We start from the raw sequence: 22,524 nt of genomic DNA on the forward strand, positions 1-22,524 counted from the left end.
AGTTATTATGCCTTTGTGCCTCTAGAGCTTAGTTGACTTGGTCTTCCAAGGTGTATGTGCCTTTGAAATTATAAACCAAAGTGTTCGCATAAGTAAAATGCACGTCTTATATACACACTCGACCGAGCTTTTGTGTAGCGTATCATTTTATTTACAGCTGATCTCACGTAATTCTTGTTTATTCTTGCCGTTCTGATGTTCTATTTCATGTTTTGTGCGGTACTCAGCTTGGGTATTTATCTTCTCTTTAAGCTTCTCTTACGGCGAATATTTTTGTTGTTTTCTTATGTTAACGCTGCTTTGTTTGATTCTTACAAAACGTGTTTTAAAACTACATTCGGTCGGTGGTGGTTTTTTTTATTTACTCTTTGTTTGTTACGATAAATGAAATATTAAAAGTGCAAATATTTGATGAATATTTACAACATAAAAACAAGAAATATAATTAACAAATAAATAAGGTGAGTTTATTATTAATTTATTTAATTATATTTTTATATTTCATTTTAATATTATTTCAGCTTAGTTTGAGATGTTATTAAGGCTTGTAAGCGGTTTGGGTTTTGGTAAATGGTTGTGACTAAATATTTTAAATATTAATTAATCTATTTAATTCCAGATATTTGCAACATTTATTACCAGTGAGTCTACTTTTTCCAAGTTTGAACATAACCATATAAAAAGTGTGTCGTTTTATAAAAAACTGTGTTGTGTTGATGTGTTTTAGTTCGTGTTGTTATTGTTTTTAGTGCATGTTTATGTAGCGTTTATGTAGGTGGAAATTTAGTGTAAATTTCCATCCTTACATTTCCCTCCTTCTTCGGGAAAGTTAACTGGATCTGAACCACTACCTGCTTGAGTGATTTCTATTTCGTTTCTTTGAAGATTTAAACACTTTGTAAAACTTGTCTTGATGCGTGTTAATATAGTCGTGATCGCTCTGCTGGAGTTCACCTTGACTTTCCATTTGCTTTTGCTGAGTTCGATTGCTGGAAGAATTCCAACTTCCGAGACATTGTTCTTTTATTTGCATCATAGGGATATTTACTTTTTCTCTCAGTTGAGTAGAATTATCTTTTCCTTGATGTGAAACTCGTTGTGATTCTTGAATGGGACTTGGGGTTTTGTGAGTCATTCGATGTTGTGTAGTTTTATTTTCGATGACTTTAATCTCCTGTTGACATTGATCTGATTGCTTGACGGACATTTCCTGTCGCGGTATTAGCGACGTCTCTGAGTGTACTTGATCTTGAGGTATGGAAAGTAACGATGTTCTTACTAATTTAGTCGATGGTCTCCTAAGTTGTTCTTCTTGAAGCGGTGGATTTCGTTGTGAATGTGCCTCTTGCACCTGTGTATATTCTTCAGTAGTTGTAACATGTTGGAGTCTTTGTGGTGGTGGTATTTGAAACATCGGTTTATCTTGTATGACTTGGACTAGGTTAATTCTTTCTAGATTTCTTTTGTTTGGCGTCTCGCGTTGCCGTTTTTGCTGTAGTTGTTCGACATGCTGTTGAACTGGTAAAACTCGTTGATCTTGTCTGACTGACTGTTGCTTAGGTATTTCTGGAGTTTTATTGACAGGTTTTGGATTTTGCATTCGCTGTAATTCTTCAATTTGCACTTGTTGTATCTCTTGAATTTGTCTGAATTCCTGTTGGTGTAAATCATACACTTCTGGGGTTTCTTTGCTTGGTTCTGGATCTTGCGATGGTACGAGACATTTGCATGACATTTGCTCTAAATAATTTTTACATTGCTTGTGCTGTGTTATTATGCTTGGCTTAGGTAATAATTCTGTTGATGGATTGGTAATTCTAGTTCTTACTGCTGTTGTTTGCTTTGCCGTCGGTCGGTTCTGTTGCTTGTTCAAGATAGGTGGCTCTGATTTATGATGCTGGATAAGTTTATCCCGTATTGGCGTAGTGGGTATGCATCTCATAGTATTTTGTAATGGCATCGTTTCTGAGCACTCCACTACGATGCACCTGCCCATAGTTTCTTTTCGTGTACCGTCCCGATTCACTTTATGCTGTTCTCTGCGAAGCTCTTCGAAGTCATCAGCAAGTATTTTTAATTCTTCTAAGCTGGAAAAATCTCGACGTCTGATAAAGATTCGGTAGTCTGCGCTCATGTTTTGATATATTCGCTCTAATTGCGAATCTGGATTTGTGCAGGCTCGTCGCATAAGATTTTTGATGTTAATTAAATATGTTTTGAAATTCTCATTGGGTTTTTGATGGCGGGATATTACATCATCCTGTAGGTTCTCTAAATATCTAGCAGAAATGAAAAATGATAAGAAATCGTACTTGAAACGTGTCCAAAGTGACCAACGACAATTGTTATTGCGAAACCATTCTAGTGCTTCGCCTTCGAGGAGTAGAGGCATTGTTCGAGGAATTTGATTTACATCGATGTTGTACATGTCTGCTAGTTCCTCTATGTGTTCGATGAAATCTAAGGTGTCCTTGCCACCGTGATATCTGAAGGACCATTTCTCTACGTATTCAATTGTCTGACGATAAGAGCACATTGGAGGATTTATTGAACTTTCTTCAGTCCCTGGTATTCCTCTTGATCCCACCGACATTGTTTCTTCTTACGATTTATGTTGCTATTTTATGTCATCTAGTTTTTTTAGATTTTCTTTGCTTGACTACTATATTTCCATCACTATTTTAACGACTTTTGAATATTTTGGTCCCTGCTCGGGCGCCAACTGTAACGACCCTTTCTCGCAGTCGTTGCCTATTTGCTGAGGTATGCTCAGTCTCACCAAAGTCGTCACAATAAATTTATAGATTGTGACCAAAATATTCAAAGCGCTGTGATTTTATTTCAATTTCTTTATTTACTTAATACTTTATTCAGAGTTCATAAATTTTAAGTATTTATTTAGTATAGTAAAACAAATTAACTTTGTTCCACAGAAAAAAAAAAATAAAATAAATATATATGTATATATATACAAAATTTAAATATGTAGTTTTTTTCAAAAGGATAAAAATTTAATAATTAAATAAAGATATTCTTGGAGAAGTGTCAGTCCTTGAATATTTTTGATAGATCTTCCTTCTTCAAGCCCCTGATTTTGTATTCTTCTGACCTTATTGTTGGTGTGAGACCTCCGGTCGTATTCAAGTACAATTATGCCTTCGTTTGGAGATTTTCGTTATAGTCAGTCTCCTTTGTGTATCACAGAGAATTACTTTGGACACAGTCGACGTGATACCACCTGTCGTGTCTTAATAATTATCTAGTAATTATTCCTTCCGAAAGATATTTTTTTATATAAAATATCCTTATATATTTTGATTTTAGCAAATATTTTGGACACAGTCGACGTTAAACCACCTGTCGTGTCTTAATAATTATTATGTTTTGATTTTGATATTTTTTTCATATAAAATATCCTTATGTATTTTAATTTTATTAACTATTTTGGACCCAGTCGACGTTAAACCACCTGTCGTGTCCTAATAGTTATTATACCTTGATTCGATATTTTTTTCATATAAAATATCCTTATGTATTTTAATTTTATTAACTATTTTGGACCCAGTCGACGTTAAACCACCTGTCGTGTCCTAATAGTTATTATGCCTTTGTGCCTCTAGAGCTTAGTTGACTTGGTCTTCCAAGGTGTATGTGCCTTTGAAATTATAAACCAAAGTGTTCGCATAAATAAAATGCGCGTCTTATATACACACTCGACCGAGCTTTTGTGTAGCGTATCATTTTATTTACAGCTGATCTCACGTAATTCTTGTTTATTCTTGCCGTTCTGATGTTCTATTTCATGTTTTGTGCGGTACTCAGCTTGGGTATTTATCTTCTCTTTAAGCTTCTCTTACGGCGAATATTTTTGTTGTTTTCTTATGTTAACGCTGCTTTGTTTGATTCTTACAAAACGTGTTTTAAAACTACATTCGGTCGGTGGTGGTTTTTTTTATTTACTCTTTGTTTGTTACGATAAATAAAATATTAAAAGTGCAAATATTTGATGAATATTTACAACATAAAAACAAGAAATATAATTAACAAATAAATAAGGTGAGTTTATTATTAATTTATTTAATTATATTTTTATATTTCATTTTAATATTATTTCAGCTTAGTTTGAGATGTTATTAAGGCTTGTAAGCGGTTTGGGTTTTGGTAAATGGTTGTGACTAAATATTTTAAATATTAATTAATCTATTTAATTCCAGATATTTGCAACATTTATTACCAGTGAGTCTACTTTTTCCAAGTTTGAACATAACCATATAAAAAGTGTGTCGTTTTATAAAAAACTGTGTTGTGTTGATGTGTTTTAGTTCGTGTTGTTATTGTTTTTAGTGCATGTTTATGTAGCGTTTATGTAGGTGGAAATTTAGTGTAAATTTCCATCCTTACAAGTTGAGATGTTAAATGCCTTTGGGTTTGGCTGTTGCCAAAATTCGTTGCCTCCATGAAGAAAGAGTAGACCAAAAAACCATATATGTGAATAATTGAACATTTTAACTTTTATTCCTCTGGAAATGATGTCAGCTGGATTATCCTGGATTACGCCACATGATGCCATTGATCAGCATGTGACATCTCTTGAATTTTGCTAATACGATTTGCTACGAATGTGTGCAATGAGGCAGATGAAGATATTATCCATGACAAAACAATTTCGGAATCGGACCAAAAGTAGGTTGGCACGTTTTGATACTTTAAATCTTGTTTTACTCTTTCTGCTAATTCGACTCCCAGCAATGCTGCGCAGAGTTCTAGTCGTGGAAGTGTCTGTTTCTTTAATGGTGCTATTCTAGATTTGGCGCACAATAGTCTCGATGTTATTGTCTTATCATTATATATTGCTCGCACGTACATAGCTGCTCCATATGCCTTCTCTGATGCATCCGTAAACACGTGTAATTGAATCGAACAGGGAACCGTTGAATTAAAAATATGTCTGGGTACTTTCACAGTATTTAATGTTTGTAAGTCATTTCTAAAACGCTTCCATTCTAGCTGAGCCTGAGGTAACAGTTCAGCATCCCAGGAATAGTTTTGTTGCCACAATTCCTGCATGAATATTTTAGCTGTTACAGTAATGGGGCCAAAAATTCCCAAAGGATCAAAAATTCGAGCTAAGTCCGATGCCACAATCCGCTTCGTGATAGGTTGTTCTGATGACATCTCTGCCTTACAGCAAAATTCGACTGATTTCGGGAGCCAAATAATGCCTAATGTTTTTGTTGGCTTTATGGCTGAGTCATCTAAATCAAGGTTGATTTCTTGGTCTTCTATCGGAATGTTTTGTAGGAGTCGTGTATTATTTGAGCACCATTTTCTCAGTTTAAATCCTGATTTACTGAGCAGTTCCGTAAGTTGTTGTTGAGTGTCTAAGGCGGTAATGATGCTGTTAGTTCCGCTTAAACAGTCATCTACATAAAAATCATTAAGTAATGCAGGTGCTCCAAGCGGATAGTTGGTCATATTATGTTTCGCAAGGTGTTGAAGACATTTTGTTGCAAGATAAGGGGCTGACTTCGTTCCATATGTAACCGTTTTCAGTCGGTAATATTGTATACTATCATCAGCACTTTTTCTCCAGATTATCAGCTGCTGTGCTGTATCTTCATCATGTACTTGAATTTGCCGGTACATTTTCTCAATATCAGCCGTAAATACAAACCGGTGTATTCTAAAACGCAACAGTATTGAAAAAAGATCACTTTGCACTGTTGGACCTTTGTGCAAAATATCGTTTAGTGCTAAACCGCTTGATGTTTTTGCTGATGCATCAAAGACAACTCTCAATTTGGTTATAGTGCTGTCAGGTTTCAAGACACAATGATGAGGAATGAAATATTGTGCTCCTTTGACATCTTTCGGGCAAACTTTTTCCATGTGACCTAATGACTCGTAGTCATCCATGAACTTTATGTACTCCTTGTATAAATTTGGGTCCCTTTGTAACTTCCTTTCCAGAGAACAAAATCGATTGAATGCTATCTCACGCGATCTACCAAGTGTTGTGGGATCATCGCGGAAGGGTAAGCGTACAATGAAACGACCATCGTGATTTGTCTTTACATGATTTGTAAAGTGATTTTCACACCATTTCTCAGATAAAGTCAAAACCCTTTCTGCAGTCTCAATGTTATCTAACTTCCAAAATCGTTCTATCATTTCTGACATTTCACCAACTTCTCCTGTAGTAATAGCGCATGTTGGTTTAATATCTGTTGTAGTTTTAGTCTTACCAACCTAGAACCGAATTTTGTAACAGTGGCGAATTCTTTCCTATTATCAATTGTTCTGGTTGAAGTAGAGTATGATAGAATTCAGCACCAATCAGCATGTCAATTCTTCCAGATCTGTTAAAGCTGGGGTCTGCTAATTCTACATTCTGTGGGATCTGCCAATCCGAGATATCTAGGTCTCGTGACGGTTGTGCTGATATTATTTGTGGCAATACAAATGCCTCTAGTCTCGTCCTGAAGCTTCCATTAGTAGTCTGCAGTTCAACATTTACGCGAGATTTTGAGTTCCCGAATTGACGGCCAATACCTTCGATCGATAGATTTGAATTTGTGGTAATTAAAGATAACTTGTTGATTACTCTTTGGGTTACTAGGTTCACTTGAGAACCTGAGTCGAGTATGGCACGAACATCACACGTTCGTCCATTGTTTGCAATAATGCGCACCTTTGCAGTGGCTAGCAGAACGTAATTACGAGTACCCTTTGCATTAGTTGTTGCTGTTATGGATGGCGATTCATTAGCGTTGATCAATGTTGTGGTTGACTTTGTGTTTGTTGCTGGTGCCCTTGAAGGTTTAGGTGACTGTTGCTCTAAATGAAGCAAAGTGTTATGCTTCTTGGCACATTTTTTACATGATCCAGCTTCACAAACCTTTGCTTTATGATCGGATTTGAAACCATTCACACATAGTTTTTGTCGTTGAATCCAATTTAATCGTTCAGGAGGAGTCATTTCAATGAATTTTTTGCAATAGTAGATCGGATGTTTATCTGTATTACAAACTTTACATAGATCTGAACAAACCATAGTTACGGCTATCCTTTTGTTGGGTTTATATACTGCATTGTCTCCTAGACCTATAGGCTCAAGTGATTGAAATTTCAATTCTAAAAATTCTAAGAATCGTTTTATTGTGAGCATCTCCCTTGGGTTAGTAAGAGTTTGTTCAAAACTGCAATGTGTATTTTTATCCAACTTTTTTAGTAGTATGTGAACTAAAATTGGATCCCAAGTTGATGTTTCAATATTTAAATTATGAAGTTCACATAGACTTTCCTTTGTTGTGTCATGCATATTTTTAATGGCTTGGACTGTTGGATGGTCATATAAAGAGTTTTGAGCTGTCAAACGTTGCAAAACTGCTGATACTAGAACTCTTTTATTCTCATATCTACTTTGTAGTAATTGCCATTTTTTTTTTTTTTTTTTTTTTATTAACGATTCTTCAAATAAAGACAAAAATCGTTTTAATATTGCACCTAGTACAAATAACAAAAAAAAGGTACTAATAAGCAATTTGATTTTAATATTTAATGTAAAAAAAAAAAAAATTTTTTTTTTATTTTGCTACTCGCTGTCCATTAAGACTGCCACTGTTTTCCTTTTTAGCCGTCTAGATATCGCAACCACCTGGAGAAAACTGGATGCTGTAACGTTGACATGTGTTTTCAGTCGCTGTTTGTGAGCAATGGTACACCTTTTTGCCACGACGTCGACTGTTGGTATGTCAAGGTCACGGTGGAGATCACTGTTTCTAATGTAATATGGAGCATTTACGATGTATCTTAGTACTTTTTTTTGAAAGCGCTGGATAGTTGCAATGTATTTCTTGCTGGCACAACCCCAGAATTGTATGCCATAACTCCAAGCCGACTTCAGTATTTGATTGTAGACCATTAGTTTGTTGTGGATTGCCAGTTTAGAGCGCCTGCCTATGAGGTGGTAAAATTTGTTTAGTTTTAGGTCAAGCCTTCTCGTTTTTTCTTAACATGCGCTTTCCAGCGCAGCTTGGCGTCAAGCGTAATGCCCAGATATTTGGCTTCGTTGGCGTGTGGAATTTTTGTGGCATCGATATGAATTGGAATATGGTTATAATTTCTCAATGAGAAGACTATATGTACTGATTTTTCCTTATTTAGCTTGATTCTCCATTTTTTTTCCCATGAAGCAATTTGATTGACTGTGTGTTGCAGATTAGCCGTCGCGTTTTCTATATTGTTTTCGATTGCTAGAACCGCAGTATCGTCTGCAAATGTTGCTGTAACTAGTTGGTTTGCAGAGGGTAAGTCGTGTGTATACAGGAGATATAGAATGGGCCCAAGAATGCTCCCCTGCGGGACGCCTGCGCTAATCTACTTTAGTGCTGAATGTGCATCTTCATATTTAACACTGAAGTACCTGTCGTTTAGATACGATGATAGCAGCTTATAGTATTGTATAGGCAATAATGATTTAAGTTTATGGAGTAATCCTGTATGCCAAACCTTATCGAAGGCTTGTGATACATCTAAGAACACGGCACAACACACTTTCTTCTCTTGCATCGCCAATTCAATGGCATTTACGACTACATGTATTTGGTCGATGGTTGAGTGGTTTTTTCTGAAGCCGAATTGATGATCCGGAATTAAGCGTCTTCTCTCGATTATTGGTGATAAACGCGCTAGTAGTAGTTTTTCAAAAAGCTTCGATAAGGTTGGCAATAGAGATATTGGCCTATATGAGGATACATCATTGGGAGACTTCCCTGGTTTGGGTATCATAATTACCTCAGCGAATTTCCAAAAAATGGGTACATGTTTCAAACGGAGGCACGAATTAATTAAATCGCATAGGTAGATGATGCAGTTATTGGGTAAGTTCCGAAGAACTTCAGCCGTTATTAAGTCAAAACCAGGAGATTTTTTGAGTTTCATTTTTAAAATTTGTTTTCTCACTTCTTCCGTAGTGACTGGAACAATTTCAGTGTTGCTTTCGGGCCAATTTGTACTTAACCCAATAACATCTTGGCCTTCATTTGGACTGAAGGTTTTCTCTAAGTGTTCAGCAAACAGGTTCGCCTTTTGAGAATTTGTTTTAGCCCAGTGAGTTTCGTTTATTTTTACTGGGGCAGACTGCTGCATTGGTCTGTTAAATGATTTAGCAGCTTTCCACAAAGAGTATTCATTATTTTTTGTCTGCCGTGAGGCCCATCAGAAAACTATTAAAGGTATTATTTTTGTATGATTTGATGGCTGTGCGTAACTTTTTAGTTGCTCGGTTTAGTTGCGATTTAATTAACGGACATCTTGTTGCTTGCCAACGTTTTCGCAATTTTCGCTTCTCCGTAATCTTTTCTGTGATGAAGGGTGGGTATTTTTTACCATGTAGAGTTTGTAGTTTTGGTGTTGGTGTACTGTTCCACGCTGCCATCTGCAATTGCTGAGTGAAATGAAGTACTGCGTCATCTAGTTGCTCGCTGTTAACAATATGATCAAACTTGTGCAAATGTACAAGCTGAAGCTGAAAATATTTCCAGTCGGTAAATTTATTTGCTAACTTGGGTGTGTTCTGGTTTATTGTTGGATTGCCATGCCGTCTCATAATTTGCATCTGATATTTGCAAATGCTTGATGAGTGCTTCAGCTTCGCCTTGAATATTGGTTTTCAAATACCAGAGTTTCTGTGAGTCTGATATTCTTTGATTGTGTATCAGTTGTGCAAACAGATCACTGAATTGTCGCCAACTCAAATAATCTCCACTGAACTTTGGAAGAGATATTGTTGGCAAAGTAGCCGATGGTTGATAAGTTGACCTAATTGATGTCTCAATCTTGGTCGACTTACTAGTCCATTCCACCATTGTATCTTGCACCAACTGTTCCAGTGCTAGATAATGATTTCAATCAGGAGGGTTGTCTTGCCGTTCCTGTCAACCAAATTTATCAAAGTTCTAACCAGTTTATATAACGAAAATTATGCAGCTGTATGGGATGGGGAACACTTGTCAGAATGGTTTGCTACTGATTCAGGAGTTTAATAAGGTTGCATACTCAGTTCGATTCTGTTCTCACTTTATATAGACGACGTGGTTACACATCTATCTGGAGGCGCATTTATAAATGGTGTAAAAATTCAATTACGATTTTTTGTAAAAAAAATATGGCGATTACCGCTTAACACACCCAACCGAATGATTTATTTGGAGACTAGCTTATCATCTCTGTACTTGTACTTTAGAAAATCACTTCAACTACATGTTAAAAGTTTTCAACATGGAAAGCTCGCGGTTACCTAAAATCTTAGTTATATCTCTAATGCAGCAGAAGAGTAACTTTTTTAAAACGTGGGCTGATCTAGCAACGGCCCACGATGAAACGCTGATAATCGACAACTAACATTCGTGGAAGCAGTGGCAGCAAAATATATTAGTAAAAATCGGTATTGCGTTTAAAGAAAAATTCGTGGCAGAAAGTCGACAAAGCTAAACTCGTGTTTTATACAGGCTGCTTAATTGTGACTTACGCAACAACAGTTACTTCGCCGATCGTTTCAATGCTGAAGCAATTGGATATATTTTCTAAACACGAGGAGAACTGTTAAAGCTCAACAACGCTCCCTATAGGAACTCGTCAGACCCGAGATGCACACTGTGGAATACGGGAGAAAAGGAAGATGTAATACATTTTCTTAGTAAATGTCCAATTTTAATGAAGCTACGGGTAAATTATTTTGGAAAACAATCGTTAGATCTTAACGAGTTAATGAGGCTGCTAAATGGTGAAAACTGGCATATGTTATCGACATATGTGAAAGCTGCGTTTCGTTATAGAGAAAATATTTTATTAGAAGCATTTTAACACTCATAAGCTGAAGTTTTTAATGTGTCACTTATATGATAGCCACTGCAATGTAGAAAAAACATCAAACACAAATCCAAACCTTCGATTGACGGCGAAAGCCATAATCGTATAAGGATAAATATGAGTTATTTAATATAAGTTAGGTTTTTCTTATTTTTTTTTCTTATAATTATTTATAATATTTATGTTTTATATATTATAAATTATTGAAAATGTATAAATTTATTTTGTAAATGTAAATATAACCTATATATAACAGTAAAAAGAATACTACTACTACTACTACTTATACGTACAAATAAAACACTTGTTTTGTTTGAGTGCTTTAATCTAACAAAGTTTCCAATAGAATTTCCAATAGAATCTTATGTACTGCTTCTATTGGTTAATGCTTAAATTACTTGCGTTGAATATGACAAAAAAAATATCAACTAATTTTAAACTGAATACACACAAAAATACTTTCCACAATATAGAATTCAACTTCCCATCCAAATTATTAAAACTCGAAATATCACAAAAAAATAGTAACATCAAAACTTTACGAAAAACCATAAATCAATTAGAATTACATTTAAAACGCACTCTTAACGTTGATGAATACAAAACGTTTGCTATGTGGATTTATTCCACATATTTGTCAAATTAAGTTTTGTCTTAAGACAAGACAAAACAAAAGACAAATAAAAGACAAAGCGCAATATCACAGTTTTGTTTAGGAATTTATCCTACACACAAAGTAACGCTTCCTGTTTACTCTATTTCAAGTGCATTGAAGCTTACTTACTGTTTATGCTGATTCAGCCATGATCACTGTAGTCAAGCTGCACACAGTGACAAACACCGCCACACTTATCTTAAGAATGCAAATCTCAACATAATTGATTTGGTTTGGTTAGCTTTTGTTTGATTCTATTAATTCAGTTCGAGTCAAGCCAACAAAACATCAACACGTTGTTTAAGTTCATAACAAAATAAATTGGTGGCACCGGTAAAGATAGAATTTTCGGTTGAAAATAAAAATTAATTAAAAAGTGTTTTCATTTACTAAAATTAGTATACGGTACGACTAAATGTTAAAAAGAGTGTTTTGAGTAACTGAAACGAATAAATAAAAAAAAAAATTATGTTGTGAAATTATATTATCAACAAGGATAATTATTATCGACAATAAAAAAAAAACTAACAATAAGTTTTAATGGATTAAAAGTCACAATGAAAACAAAACTGTGCACTATTAAAAAATTTAACAGAAAATTAACTTTTGAAATATTTATTTCAGAGTTCGGAATGTGGTGCACAAAATCGCACACTGCACTGTGCGAGTGGAAATTATTTTTAAAATATGCACACGCACATTTGTGGTGTTAAGAAAAAAAATGCACGCACTCAAATTTGTTGTGCGATTTCAAATTTCACATCGCACAAAGCAATGATAATTATATTTATAATTATATTGAAACTAAGATCGTTTTAAATGCATTTATAAATGGCTTAGATGGAGAAATTGGCCAATACGTGAACAATTGTCGTCCACAATCGTTGTCAGAGGCTGGAAGATTTGCACAGGATGAAGAATCTAGAATAAATTACAGACAAAGTGTGAGACGAAATTTCAGTGTTAAAGTAACACAAATAAAGTGCTACAATTGCGCAAAATTAGGACACATCGCTTCAAAATGTACCATGAAAAAGGAACAAACTAATAGCACTGGAGAAAAAATTATGAAGTGCTTTAAATGTGGCAAAATAGGACATTTTGCAAATAAATGTTACTCAAAGGTAGTACAAAAGAATGTTTCTCCGGAAGGAAACAAAAATTTTCGAAATGCATCTATTAGATTAGGAATTAAGAATTTAAAAGGCAAAACGCATAATTACAGATGGAATTTTCACGTGATACCAAATGATCTGGTTTATGGATATGATGGCATAATCGGAGCTGATTTTTTAAGTGCAAGATAGATTATAACCAGGATTTATTTTATGTTGATAAAAATGTACATAGTCTCCAATGTAATAAATTTGAAGAATTTGTTCCGCCAAGAATGGAAGTCTTTCGTTCTATTAAGGTTAAGAAAGGTAAAAAGAATGGATTAGATGTGTGTGTTCCGCGTTATGAAGATGAAAAAATTGTCATTCCTCATTGTATTAGTACAATGATGTTTTGTGTACATGGATGATATTGTGGTATATGGTAAAGATTTAACTGATCACAATGAAAAACTAAGAGATGTTTTGCAGCAACTAAGGAAAGCCAATCTCAAGCTACAAGCAGATAAGTGTGAATTCCTAAGGAAAGAAGTCGCATATTTGGGTCATATTATTGGAGAACGAGGTGTTAAACCTAATCCAGATAAAGTTTCGGCGATAGTAAAATTGTCTCCTCTAAAGAGTATTAAGGAAATACAGTCGTTCATGGGAGCGATAAATTATTATAGAAGATTTATTAAAGGTTTTTGTCAAATAGCGGCACCTATTAATAAACTTCTTAGGAAAGAAGTTGAGTTTTTTTGGAGGGAGGAGCAGGACAATGCATTTGGTAAACTGAGAGATAGCCTAGCCAGTGTGGTAACCTTACAATTTCCAGATTTTGAAAAGAAATTCATTGTTACAACAGATGCTTCAAATGAAGGTCTGGGGGCGGTGCTATCACAAGAGAGTGACCGTAAAGATATGCCAATTCAGTTTATTAGCAGAAGTTTGAATAGTGCTGAGAGAAATTATAGCACAACAGAAAAAGAGTGTTTGGCCATTGTTTAGGCCGTAAAAGTATTCAGACCATATTTGTATGAAAAGAAATTTTTGATCAAAACAGATCATAAGCCATTGAAATGGTTGTTTAATGTAAAGGACCCTGGATCAAGATTAGTACGATGGAGACTTAAGTTAGAAGAGTATATATATGATATAGAATATAAAAAAGGAGTTGAAAAAGTAGTAGCTGATCATTTAAGTAGAAATGTGTTAGTAGTAACAAGAAAAAAAAAGAAAAGAAAAAGAAACGTTGTAGTTGTTGTAGCGAACAGAGCAAACGAGAATATGAAAAAGCGGAACATACTCAGGAGAAAATAGAAATTGAAAATAATGAAAAAGAATCGGTTAAAGTAAACTTTAAAAACAATGTTGAGGAAAATGTTCAGGAGAGAGGAAAAATGATCGTGGTAACAAACTCTCAAAAAATGAAAGAAATAATTAAGGAATATCATGATAGTATTATAGGTGGTCATGTCGGACAAAAAGCAACTATTGCGAAAATTAGAGAAAAGTATACATGGAAAAATTTAAATGATATGGTTGCAGACTATATAAGAGCTTGTAAAAAGTGTCAATTAGGTAAAATAGATAAACATCCTACTACAATGCCTATGCAATTGGTTTCAAATGTTTCTAGTGCACTTGAACAAGTCAGCATGGATTTAACTGGACCTTACCCAATATCTGAAGCAGGAAATGTGTACGGGTTAAGTGTACAAGACAGTCTTTCAAAATATGTACGTTTTACACCACTTAAAGATAAAAGCGCAGAAACTGTTGCTCAAGCGTTTGTAAATGAATGGATTACCTATTTTGGTATTCCAAAAATAATATTAACAGATAATGGTACAGAGTTATGTAATGAACTAATGAAGGATTTAGCTAAAATCTTTAAGATTAAACATATTACTACTAGTGTGGCTCATCCACGAGAAAATGGTTCAATAGAAAGAATTCATGGAAGGTTGAAAGAATATTTGAATACAGTTGATTTTGAGAAATCGAATTGGGATGAAGCAATGAAGTTTGCAGGTTTATGTTATAACACAACAACTCATTCCTCCACTGCTTTTTCACCACACGAAATAGTTTTTGGAAGGAAAGGAAATAGACCGAGTGGAATTGACACTTTAGATTTAGTAACTATAGGGGGATATGTCAATAATATAAAAGTTATCATAGAGAACATTGAAAAGCAAGTAAAAGAAAATACAACAGTTTGTAAGGAAAAGTCAAAATTAATCTATGATAAAAAGATAACAGATACACCTAATTATGAAGTAGGTCAAAAGATAGTTGTAAAAAATCTTACAAAAAATAAAAAGTTAGAGAACACTTTTACTGCTCCATATACCATTGTAAAAGTTACCGAAGCTAATGTCTTTATAAGAACAAATCGTAGAACAAGAAAAATTTCAAAAAATCTAATTAAAAGATATATTGAAAACTAATTTTGTTTAAACTGTTCAGCTTTTTTCTAGCTATATTCGCTCTTAAAATCGAGGATATTAATGGAAAAGGAAGCTTCTATTTCAAGAAAGTACAGGAAACCAGAATCGTGGACGGTCACATATCCATAATTACTAATGTAAATCTAACTTCTTATGAAGATAAAATTAATTGGCTTGGGAGTAAAGTAGATCATGTAGATAAAACTTGCATAGATTCCTATCACGAATGTGAAGAGATCATTGTTTTTGGAAAACAGCATTTTAAAAATTTAATAAAAAAAATAAATGTAGTACATAATATGCATGGAATTAAGTCCAGTTTGAAGGGAAATAGAAACAAGAGAGGAATATTAAATATAATAGGATCAGGGCTTAAAGTTTTATTTGGTACTATGGATAGTGAGGATGCTGAATATTATAATAAGGTGATAACGGATATAAATAATAATGAAGAGTTTATAAAAACAGGGTTGAAGGAAGAAATTAAAATTATTCAAAATTTAAATGAACAAAACTTAAACATAAAGAAAAGTTTCGAAGATATACAGAATACTACCAATAAATTCATAAATAAACTTAACTCATTAATAGGAACAGTTAATGAAAATAGTAAAAATATGGCTATATTTGAATACATGCAAGAAATGGAATTAAAAATAGTAAGCAGTTGTTTAGATCTTCAATTAAAATTAGAAAGGCTAATTGATATCATTTTATTCATGCAACTAAAATTAATACACCCAATGTTATTGAGTCCAGAAAAATTTATTGATATATTACTGAAAAGTAAAAATGAACCAAATCTTTTATATACACCTAGTTTGGAATCATACAGCCAAATTATAAAGTATTCTAAAATTAAAGCTTTTGAACGCAAGAAGGTTATCGTTGTAATAGTTCTAGTTCCATTTGTCAAAAAGGACATTTATGATACCTATCAGGTAATACCAGTCCCAATATTTGAGAAGAATAAACAGGTAATATTAGAAAAGGAAAATAATTATTTTTTAATATCTAGGGATAAGGAATATTTTGCCATGTTTGATAATTTAAATGATTTCGAAGTTGTTGATAATAGCTATCTGTTAGCTAATGAATTAATATCTGAATCAACTATTACTGTAGAAAATTGTGTTTTAAATAACTTTATGGAACGAAACAGTAAACGTTGTCAAATTAAATACATACTTTATAATGTAGAGACATACATGAAAATAAATGATAATAAATAGATGTACTCCGTAACCAATGAAATAAAATATGAATATGAATGTAAACAAAATAAAATTAAAGAAAAAGGATATTTGAATGGAGTTGGTATATTGTATTTTGATTTTAATTGTAAGTTCGAAACTGTAGATTATAAAATTATAATATCTGATAACAAAAATGAAACTGTATTTAACAACCTATATTATGGTTATTCTGATGATTGCTGTTTAAACATAAAGATTAATGAAATAGAAGAAATTGAATTATTATCTAAACTAAAACCTAGTAATATTAAAAATATTGATGATTTAAGTATTAAAATAAATAATCAGAAAAGTTTTATATCAAAGTCTCTAAATTCTATTAAATTGAATTCCAACTCATATTGGTACGGATTAATGTCATTATTTATAACCATAATTATGATAATAATTATTGTAAAATGTATAAAAGGAAATTTATGTATAAACATATTTAATGTAAAAAAGGAGTCGCCAAATCCCTTAAGGAATAATATTGTTGTATATACTACTAAAAAATCTGATGAATGGTAAATATATAAATAAATATACTTAATATTTTGTAAATTTATTATAAAACATTTCAAATATAAAATGAATTTCAGTCCGATAAGCATATACTGTAAGCAAGAAATTAGTTAACTTAATCATATATAAAAAAAAAAATTTAATCATATATAAAAAAAAATTTATTATTTATGTTAAGCAAAACCTGTATGAAAATTTAAATATTATTATATATATATGTTTTAATAAAGTTATTGATTTGGATTAATTGAAGTCAAGGTTGGGGTTAGCCATGCCTGTTTGTTGTGATGTGATTTGCTTTTGGAAGTGTCACTCTTTTGTTATTTTACTTTTATTTATTGCTTTATTGTTACTTCTAGTATCATTGCTCTTATGCATCTTTTCATGCTCTCATAAGTGTTACGCTCTCGGAGTGCATTAATGTAAGAAATATAATAAAGAAATGAAAGTCAGTTTTGACTGGACACTCTTAACCAAACGGACGTGTTTTATTTAAACTCGGTGTCTGACAAATTCAGAAGGGGGATTTAAAATAAAGAGTGCAAATAATAATTTAATGGTAATAAGTGTAGACAGTTATTAATGAAAATAATGGATTCGAACACAATAGGAAATGCAATTGACTTGGATGATTTTCCTTCGGTAAAGGAAAGTAATTTGAAAACGCAATTGCATGAACATAATGATCAAGAGAACAACAATTAAGGTTTTTGCCGCGAATACACGCGTCTCGAGTGCGGTCCGCTAGTTCGGTATATATTTCCTGCAATTGAAGTGTTGTAACAACAAAAAGTTCTTAAATGCGGTGGAATATAATGTACTCACTTGGAGCGATAAAGAGCTGCAGCCGATAAGTGTTATTTTTTAAAAAATTTCATTTTAAATTATTCAACTTTTTGAATTTACATATTTTGTTTTTATTTTTATTGAATTTGTTTGACTTTGTGCGCTTTTTTGTTTTGCAAAATAATTGCACACATATAAAATCAGCTGATAGAGACAGCAATTGAAATTATTAAACAGAAACATTATAAAGTGAATAAGTGTTACAAAACGATCACATAATTAGATCAATTGTTACACAAAAACCTAAACAATCGTGTAATCTTGTACACTGATTTAGCAATTTAGCAGAATATTTTAATTTAATTAGCAAATTTTAAATTTATTAGCAAATTTTAATTTTTACTTGAATTTGGAATTTTGAGCATTTGAAATTTACAGGTATTAAATTATTTTAATTTAATTAATTTAGGATACCCTTTTAATTTAATTAAATCTAATTAAATTAATAGGGTATCGAAAAGGTATGAGTGGGCAAAAAACATCACCTCTGCGGAAACAAAACGCAGTACAAAAAACAATGGAGAAGGAGGTATTAAACATACCTTTATCTCCCAAGCCTGATGATAGTGTAGAGGATAAGCTGGTACAACTATCTGCGATGATGGAATCACAAAGGCATATTAATAAGGATATGCGGGATCTGCTTGCACTGATAGTTAAGATGTATAAGACGGAACAAGAAAGGGGGCCACAAGTGCCGTTGGTGGCTAAGAGTGTAGCTTCCATTAGCGTGCAAACTCAGGGAGCACTAAAGCGTGCTGCGAAAGAAAAACTGAACGGTCCACCACCCAAAGTCCAAATTAGAGAAATTGGAAGTAAGGAGCAGGAAACGAATTTTCACAAATGGCAGCTAGTGCAAAAGAAAAAAGGGAAAACTGTGCCAAATCTGGACCTCATTAAAGCGCCTAGAGTAAAACCGGAAGCAATTCTCATTAGTAAGACGGCAGACAAGTCTTACGCTGAAATGTTAAAGATCATTAAAACAAAACCAGAGCTACAAGAATTCGGAAAAAACGTGAAAAAAATCCGAAAAACTAAAGAGGGGGAAATATTGATTCAGCTTACCAAAGAAGCTGGAAATTTAGCGAAGGACTTCTGCAATGAAATGAAAAACACACTTCAGAATTGTGCTAGTGTAAAATCTTTAACACAGCACACCCTAATAGAATGCAGGGATTTGGACGAGATAACATCCAACGAAGAGGTGCGCGCGGCGATTGCTGATCAATTTCCAGCAATAAATGTAAGTGACATCAACGTCAAGTTTTGGCGTGCCGCAAGGGACAGCACAAGATCAGCAATTATTGACCTTCCTACTAAGGATGCCAGTGTATTGATCGCAGCTGCCTCAGTCAGAGTTGGCTGGGTACGCAGTAGGATCAGAAAGCATATCACACCCATGAGGTGTTTCAAATGTCTTCAATTTGGACACGCTGCTAGACAGTGCAAAAGCGATAATGACAGATCAGGCACATGTATGAGATGTGGACAAGATGGCCACAGGGCAAAAACGTGCTCGGCGCAACGAAAATGCATCCTATGTCCGGAAAACTGCAACGGTGGCAATCTACACTACTCAAGAAGTTCCAAATGTGAATTCTACAGGAAGGCTATACAGGAGCTTAAGTCCAAAAGATGATTAAATTTCTGCAATTGAACCTAAATCGATGCGAAGCTGCCCAAGACCTTTTATCCCAAACAGCTTTGGAATTAAAGACAGATGTACTCATAATTAGTGAGTTTTACAAATCAAAAGAAACCTCCAAATGGGTACAAGACACTACTGCAAAGGCTGCCATTTGGCTAGGACAGGACATAGTGTTTGAACCAAGAGTATTGATACAAAAAGAAGGTCTAGTACTTGTCAGAATCCGGGGTATCTATGTGTGCAGCTGTTACATATCCCCAAATATCTCCCAAGAGAGATTTGAAGAGTTTCTTGATAGGCTATCAGGAACAATCAGAAACAAAACTCCCATCATTGTTGCAGGGGATTTCAATGCTTGGGCAGTCGAATGGGGCAGTAGTAATACAACGCGCCGAGGTAGAGCCCTATTAGAAACGTTTACCTCACTAAACCTAATACAACTGAACAATGGGCATAGCCCAACGTTCGATAATGGTAGAGGCGTTTCCTACATAGATCTCACCTTTGTCAGCCCGTCATTAGTAAGGGGTTCGCAATGGAATGTAACAAACCACTACACCCACAGCGACCATCATGCAATTCTTTTTTCCTTATCGCTAAAAGAGAAGTTTGTTTTGAAAAAATCGCAGAGAAAAGCACAGCAAATAGGCTGGAAAACTAAGTATCTTGACACAGAGATAATGGAATTCATGACCGAAAACATGAGTTTCGGAGTCGGGGATGCTTTTGAAAAATCAAATCACCTTAAGAAGGAATTATGCAACGTCTGTGATGCATCAATGCCAAGAAAAGGCAGAGGTAATGGGCGCCCATCAAACTATTGGTGGACGGAAGAAATAGCTTTACTAAGATCTCAGTGCTTTGCCTCCCGTAGGCAATTCCAACGTCACAGATCTGGAGTAGATGCGGAAAGGCTTCTACAAAAATACCGAGAGAACAGATCTAAACTTAAAAAGGCAATTATTAGGAGTAAGAATCAAGCTTTTCAAACTCTGATCAATGATGTAGACCAAAATGTCTGGGGCGATGGCTACAAAATAGTAATGCGTAAATTTAAGAGGTTAAGAGGCTCGGTACCTTCATGTCCTAAAATAATGGCGAATATCGTGAAACATTTGTTCCCAAAAAAGGGAGAACTTAGAATTTTAATACCGATAAACACCGATTTAAATGGGATACCTCCGGTTACAAATTCTGAAGTCATAGCCGCTTCTTCCAGAGTTAAGCCCAATAAATCTCCTGGTTTGGATGGAATTCCCAATACTGTACTGAAGAAGGCAATACAAAAACAAGCTTCTATATTTACGGATGTTTACAACAGCTGCCTACAGGAAGGAATCTTCCCTTCGTGTTGGAAAAAGCAAAGATTGGTGCTTATTCCTAAAGGTAATAAGTCCCCAGAACTGCCATCATCTTATAGACCTTTATGCTTATTAGACACTGCAGGTAAGGTCCTTGAAAGAATTATAAGTTCTAGATTAGAAAAATTCACAGAGGCAAGACAGGGTCTATCAAATAACCAATTTGGCTTTAGACCTAAACGCTGTACTGTTGATGCTGTACTACATGTATGCAACATTGCAAAGGAAGCTACTAAGGGCGTAAGGTGGCTAGGAGGTACTAAAAAGTACTGCGCGGTAGTGACCTTAGACGTTAAAAATGCTTTCAACACTGCTGAGTGGAGTAGCATCTTAAATGCACTGATGAAAATGAGAGTCCCAGAATATCTTTTGAAAATTATAACATCGTATTTTAAAGACAGATTACTCTTATATGATACAGAATCCGGACCCAAAATATATAGGATTACGGGAGGGGTCCCCAGGGATCAGTTCTAGGGCCAATTCTTTGGAATATCATGTACGATGGTATCCTTCGAATTGAAAAGCCGGACGGAGTGCACGTAGTTGGGTATGCAGATGATATTGCAATAGTAGTGGTTGCAAAAACTCTAGACGAAGTGGCTAGAAATTGCAGCAGCTAAATCGTGGCTGCAATACAGCGGATTAGAGCTTGCTGAACATAAAACTGAGGTGCTATTAATCACAAGTAGGAAAAAGATTGAACAACTCTCAATTAAAGTGGGTGGAGTAGATATACAATCTAGCCCCCAACTTACATATCTTGGTGTAACCTTAGTTGAGTTTCAAAACTCACCTAAAACAATCGGGAGATAAAGCATCACGTGTCTGCAACGCATTATCTCGATTAATGCCAAACATAGGAGGTCCCAAGGACACCGCTAGAGTTCTTTTAGCATCAGTCTCCAAGTCGGTGATGCTTTATGCTGCTCCGGTGTGGGCACATGCTACAACCATTAAGTCGTATTCACGTGTAATGAAAAGTGCACATAGATTGTCAAACCTACGCATCTGCCGTGCTTACCGTACAGTATCGGACGATGCTGCGGGAGTATTGACTGGACGCATGCCAATATACCTTGAAGCGTTCTTGGCCAGAGACAATTTCTTACAGCGCTCTCGTCGGCGAACGACTGAAACTGGGCAATCTCTGGCAGAGTCTTATCTAGATATAAGAGACAAATACCTTAATGAATGGCAACATAGGTGGGACCATTCCCAAAAATCAAGATGGACGCATTCGTTAATTCCAAATATAAGAGTTTGGATTAACCGAGGATCGGGAGACTTGGGATTTCAATTAACACAGTTTCTTACGGGGCATGGCTGCTTCCGTGAATACTTATACCGGTTTAGGCTAGCAAGTAACCCGTACTGCCAGTCCTGTCCAGATAAAATTGAGAGTCCTGACCACATAATTAGAGACTGTATAAGATTCGTAGATACTAGACAAAATCTAGAGACACTAATTGGGGAATTCAGCCCTTCTACTATGGTAATGCAGATGTTGGCAAGCATCGAGGAATGGAGCTTTTACAAGAGCATAATCTCTAGAACAATAAATACTGTTAGAGCGGACGAAATACTTAGTACACAATCGGAGTGAATGCACGCTAAGTGCTCTTCTAACCTGCCCTGTGAAGGAATACCTTAATTTGTCGTACTGCACGGATTTTCAGGATTTTGAGTTGAGAATGTAGGGGACTTTTTAGTCCGTAGGCATGTATGACTCAATTTGAGTCGTGCATGAATCGGGCATGCAAATGGTACGGGCCACTTGTATCTTTTGAAGATTTTTCCCCCAGGTCCGATACCAAAAAAAAAAAAAAAAA

At 34.6% G+C, this 22,524-nt stretch overlaps 3 protein-coding genes and 1 pseudogene across 3 annotated transcripts; 1 reads left to right on the forward strand and 3 right to left on the reverse strand.

Annotated features, from left to right (window-relative positions):
• Window positions 1-472: 472 nt before the first annotated feature.
• Window positions 473-2,807, reverse strand: LOC119686106. The gene is made up of 2 exons (XM_038100570.1): window positions 640-2,807; window positions 473-580 (listed from the first exon to the last, which is right to left on the reverse strand). The coding sequence occupies exon 1, from the start codon at window positions 2,591-2,593 to the stop codon at window positions 848-850; it is 1,746 nt and encodes a 581-aa protein (XP_037956498.1). The 5' UTR covers window positions 2,594-2,807; the 3' UTR covers window positions 473-580; window positions 640-847.
• A 1,744-nt stretch (window positions 2,808-4,551) lies between these two features.
• LOC119675266 lies at window positions 4,552-6,180 on the reverse strand. Its single transcript, XM_038086456.1, has one exon. The coding sequence runs from the start codon at window positions 6,178-6,180 to the stop codon at window positions 4,552-4,554; it is 1,629 nt and encodes a 542-aa protein (XP_037942384.1).
• Window positions 6,181-6,241: 61 nt separating this feature from the next.
• Window positions 6,242-7,321, reverse strand: LOC119675267. Its single transcript, XM_038086457.1, has one exon. It carries the CDS (start codon window positions 7,319-7,321, stop codon window positions 6,242-6,244), a length of 1,080 nt encoding a protein of 359 aa, XP_037942385.1.
• An 11,997-nt stretch (window positions 7,322-19,318) lies between these two features.
• Window positions 19,319-22,524, forward strand: part of LOC119675269 — a 31,850-nt pseudogene continuing 28,644 nt past the window's right edge.

The sequence above is a fragment of the Teleopsis dalmanni genome, chromosome 2, assembly GCF_002237135.1.
Source record: "Teleopsis dalmanni isolate 2A chromosome 2, ASM223713v2, whole genome shotgun sequence".
Taxonomy (NCBI): domain Eukaryota; kingdom Metazoa; phylum Arthropoda; class Insecta; order Diptera; family Diopsidae; genus Teleopsis; species Teleopsis dalmanni.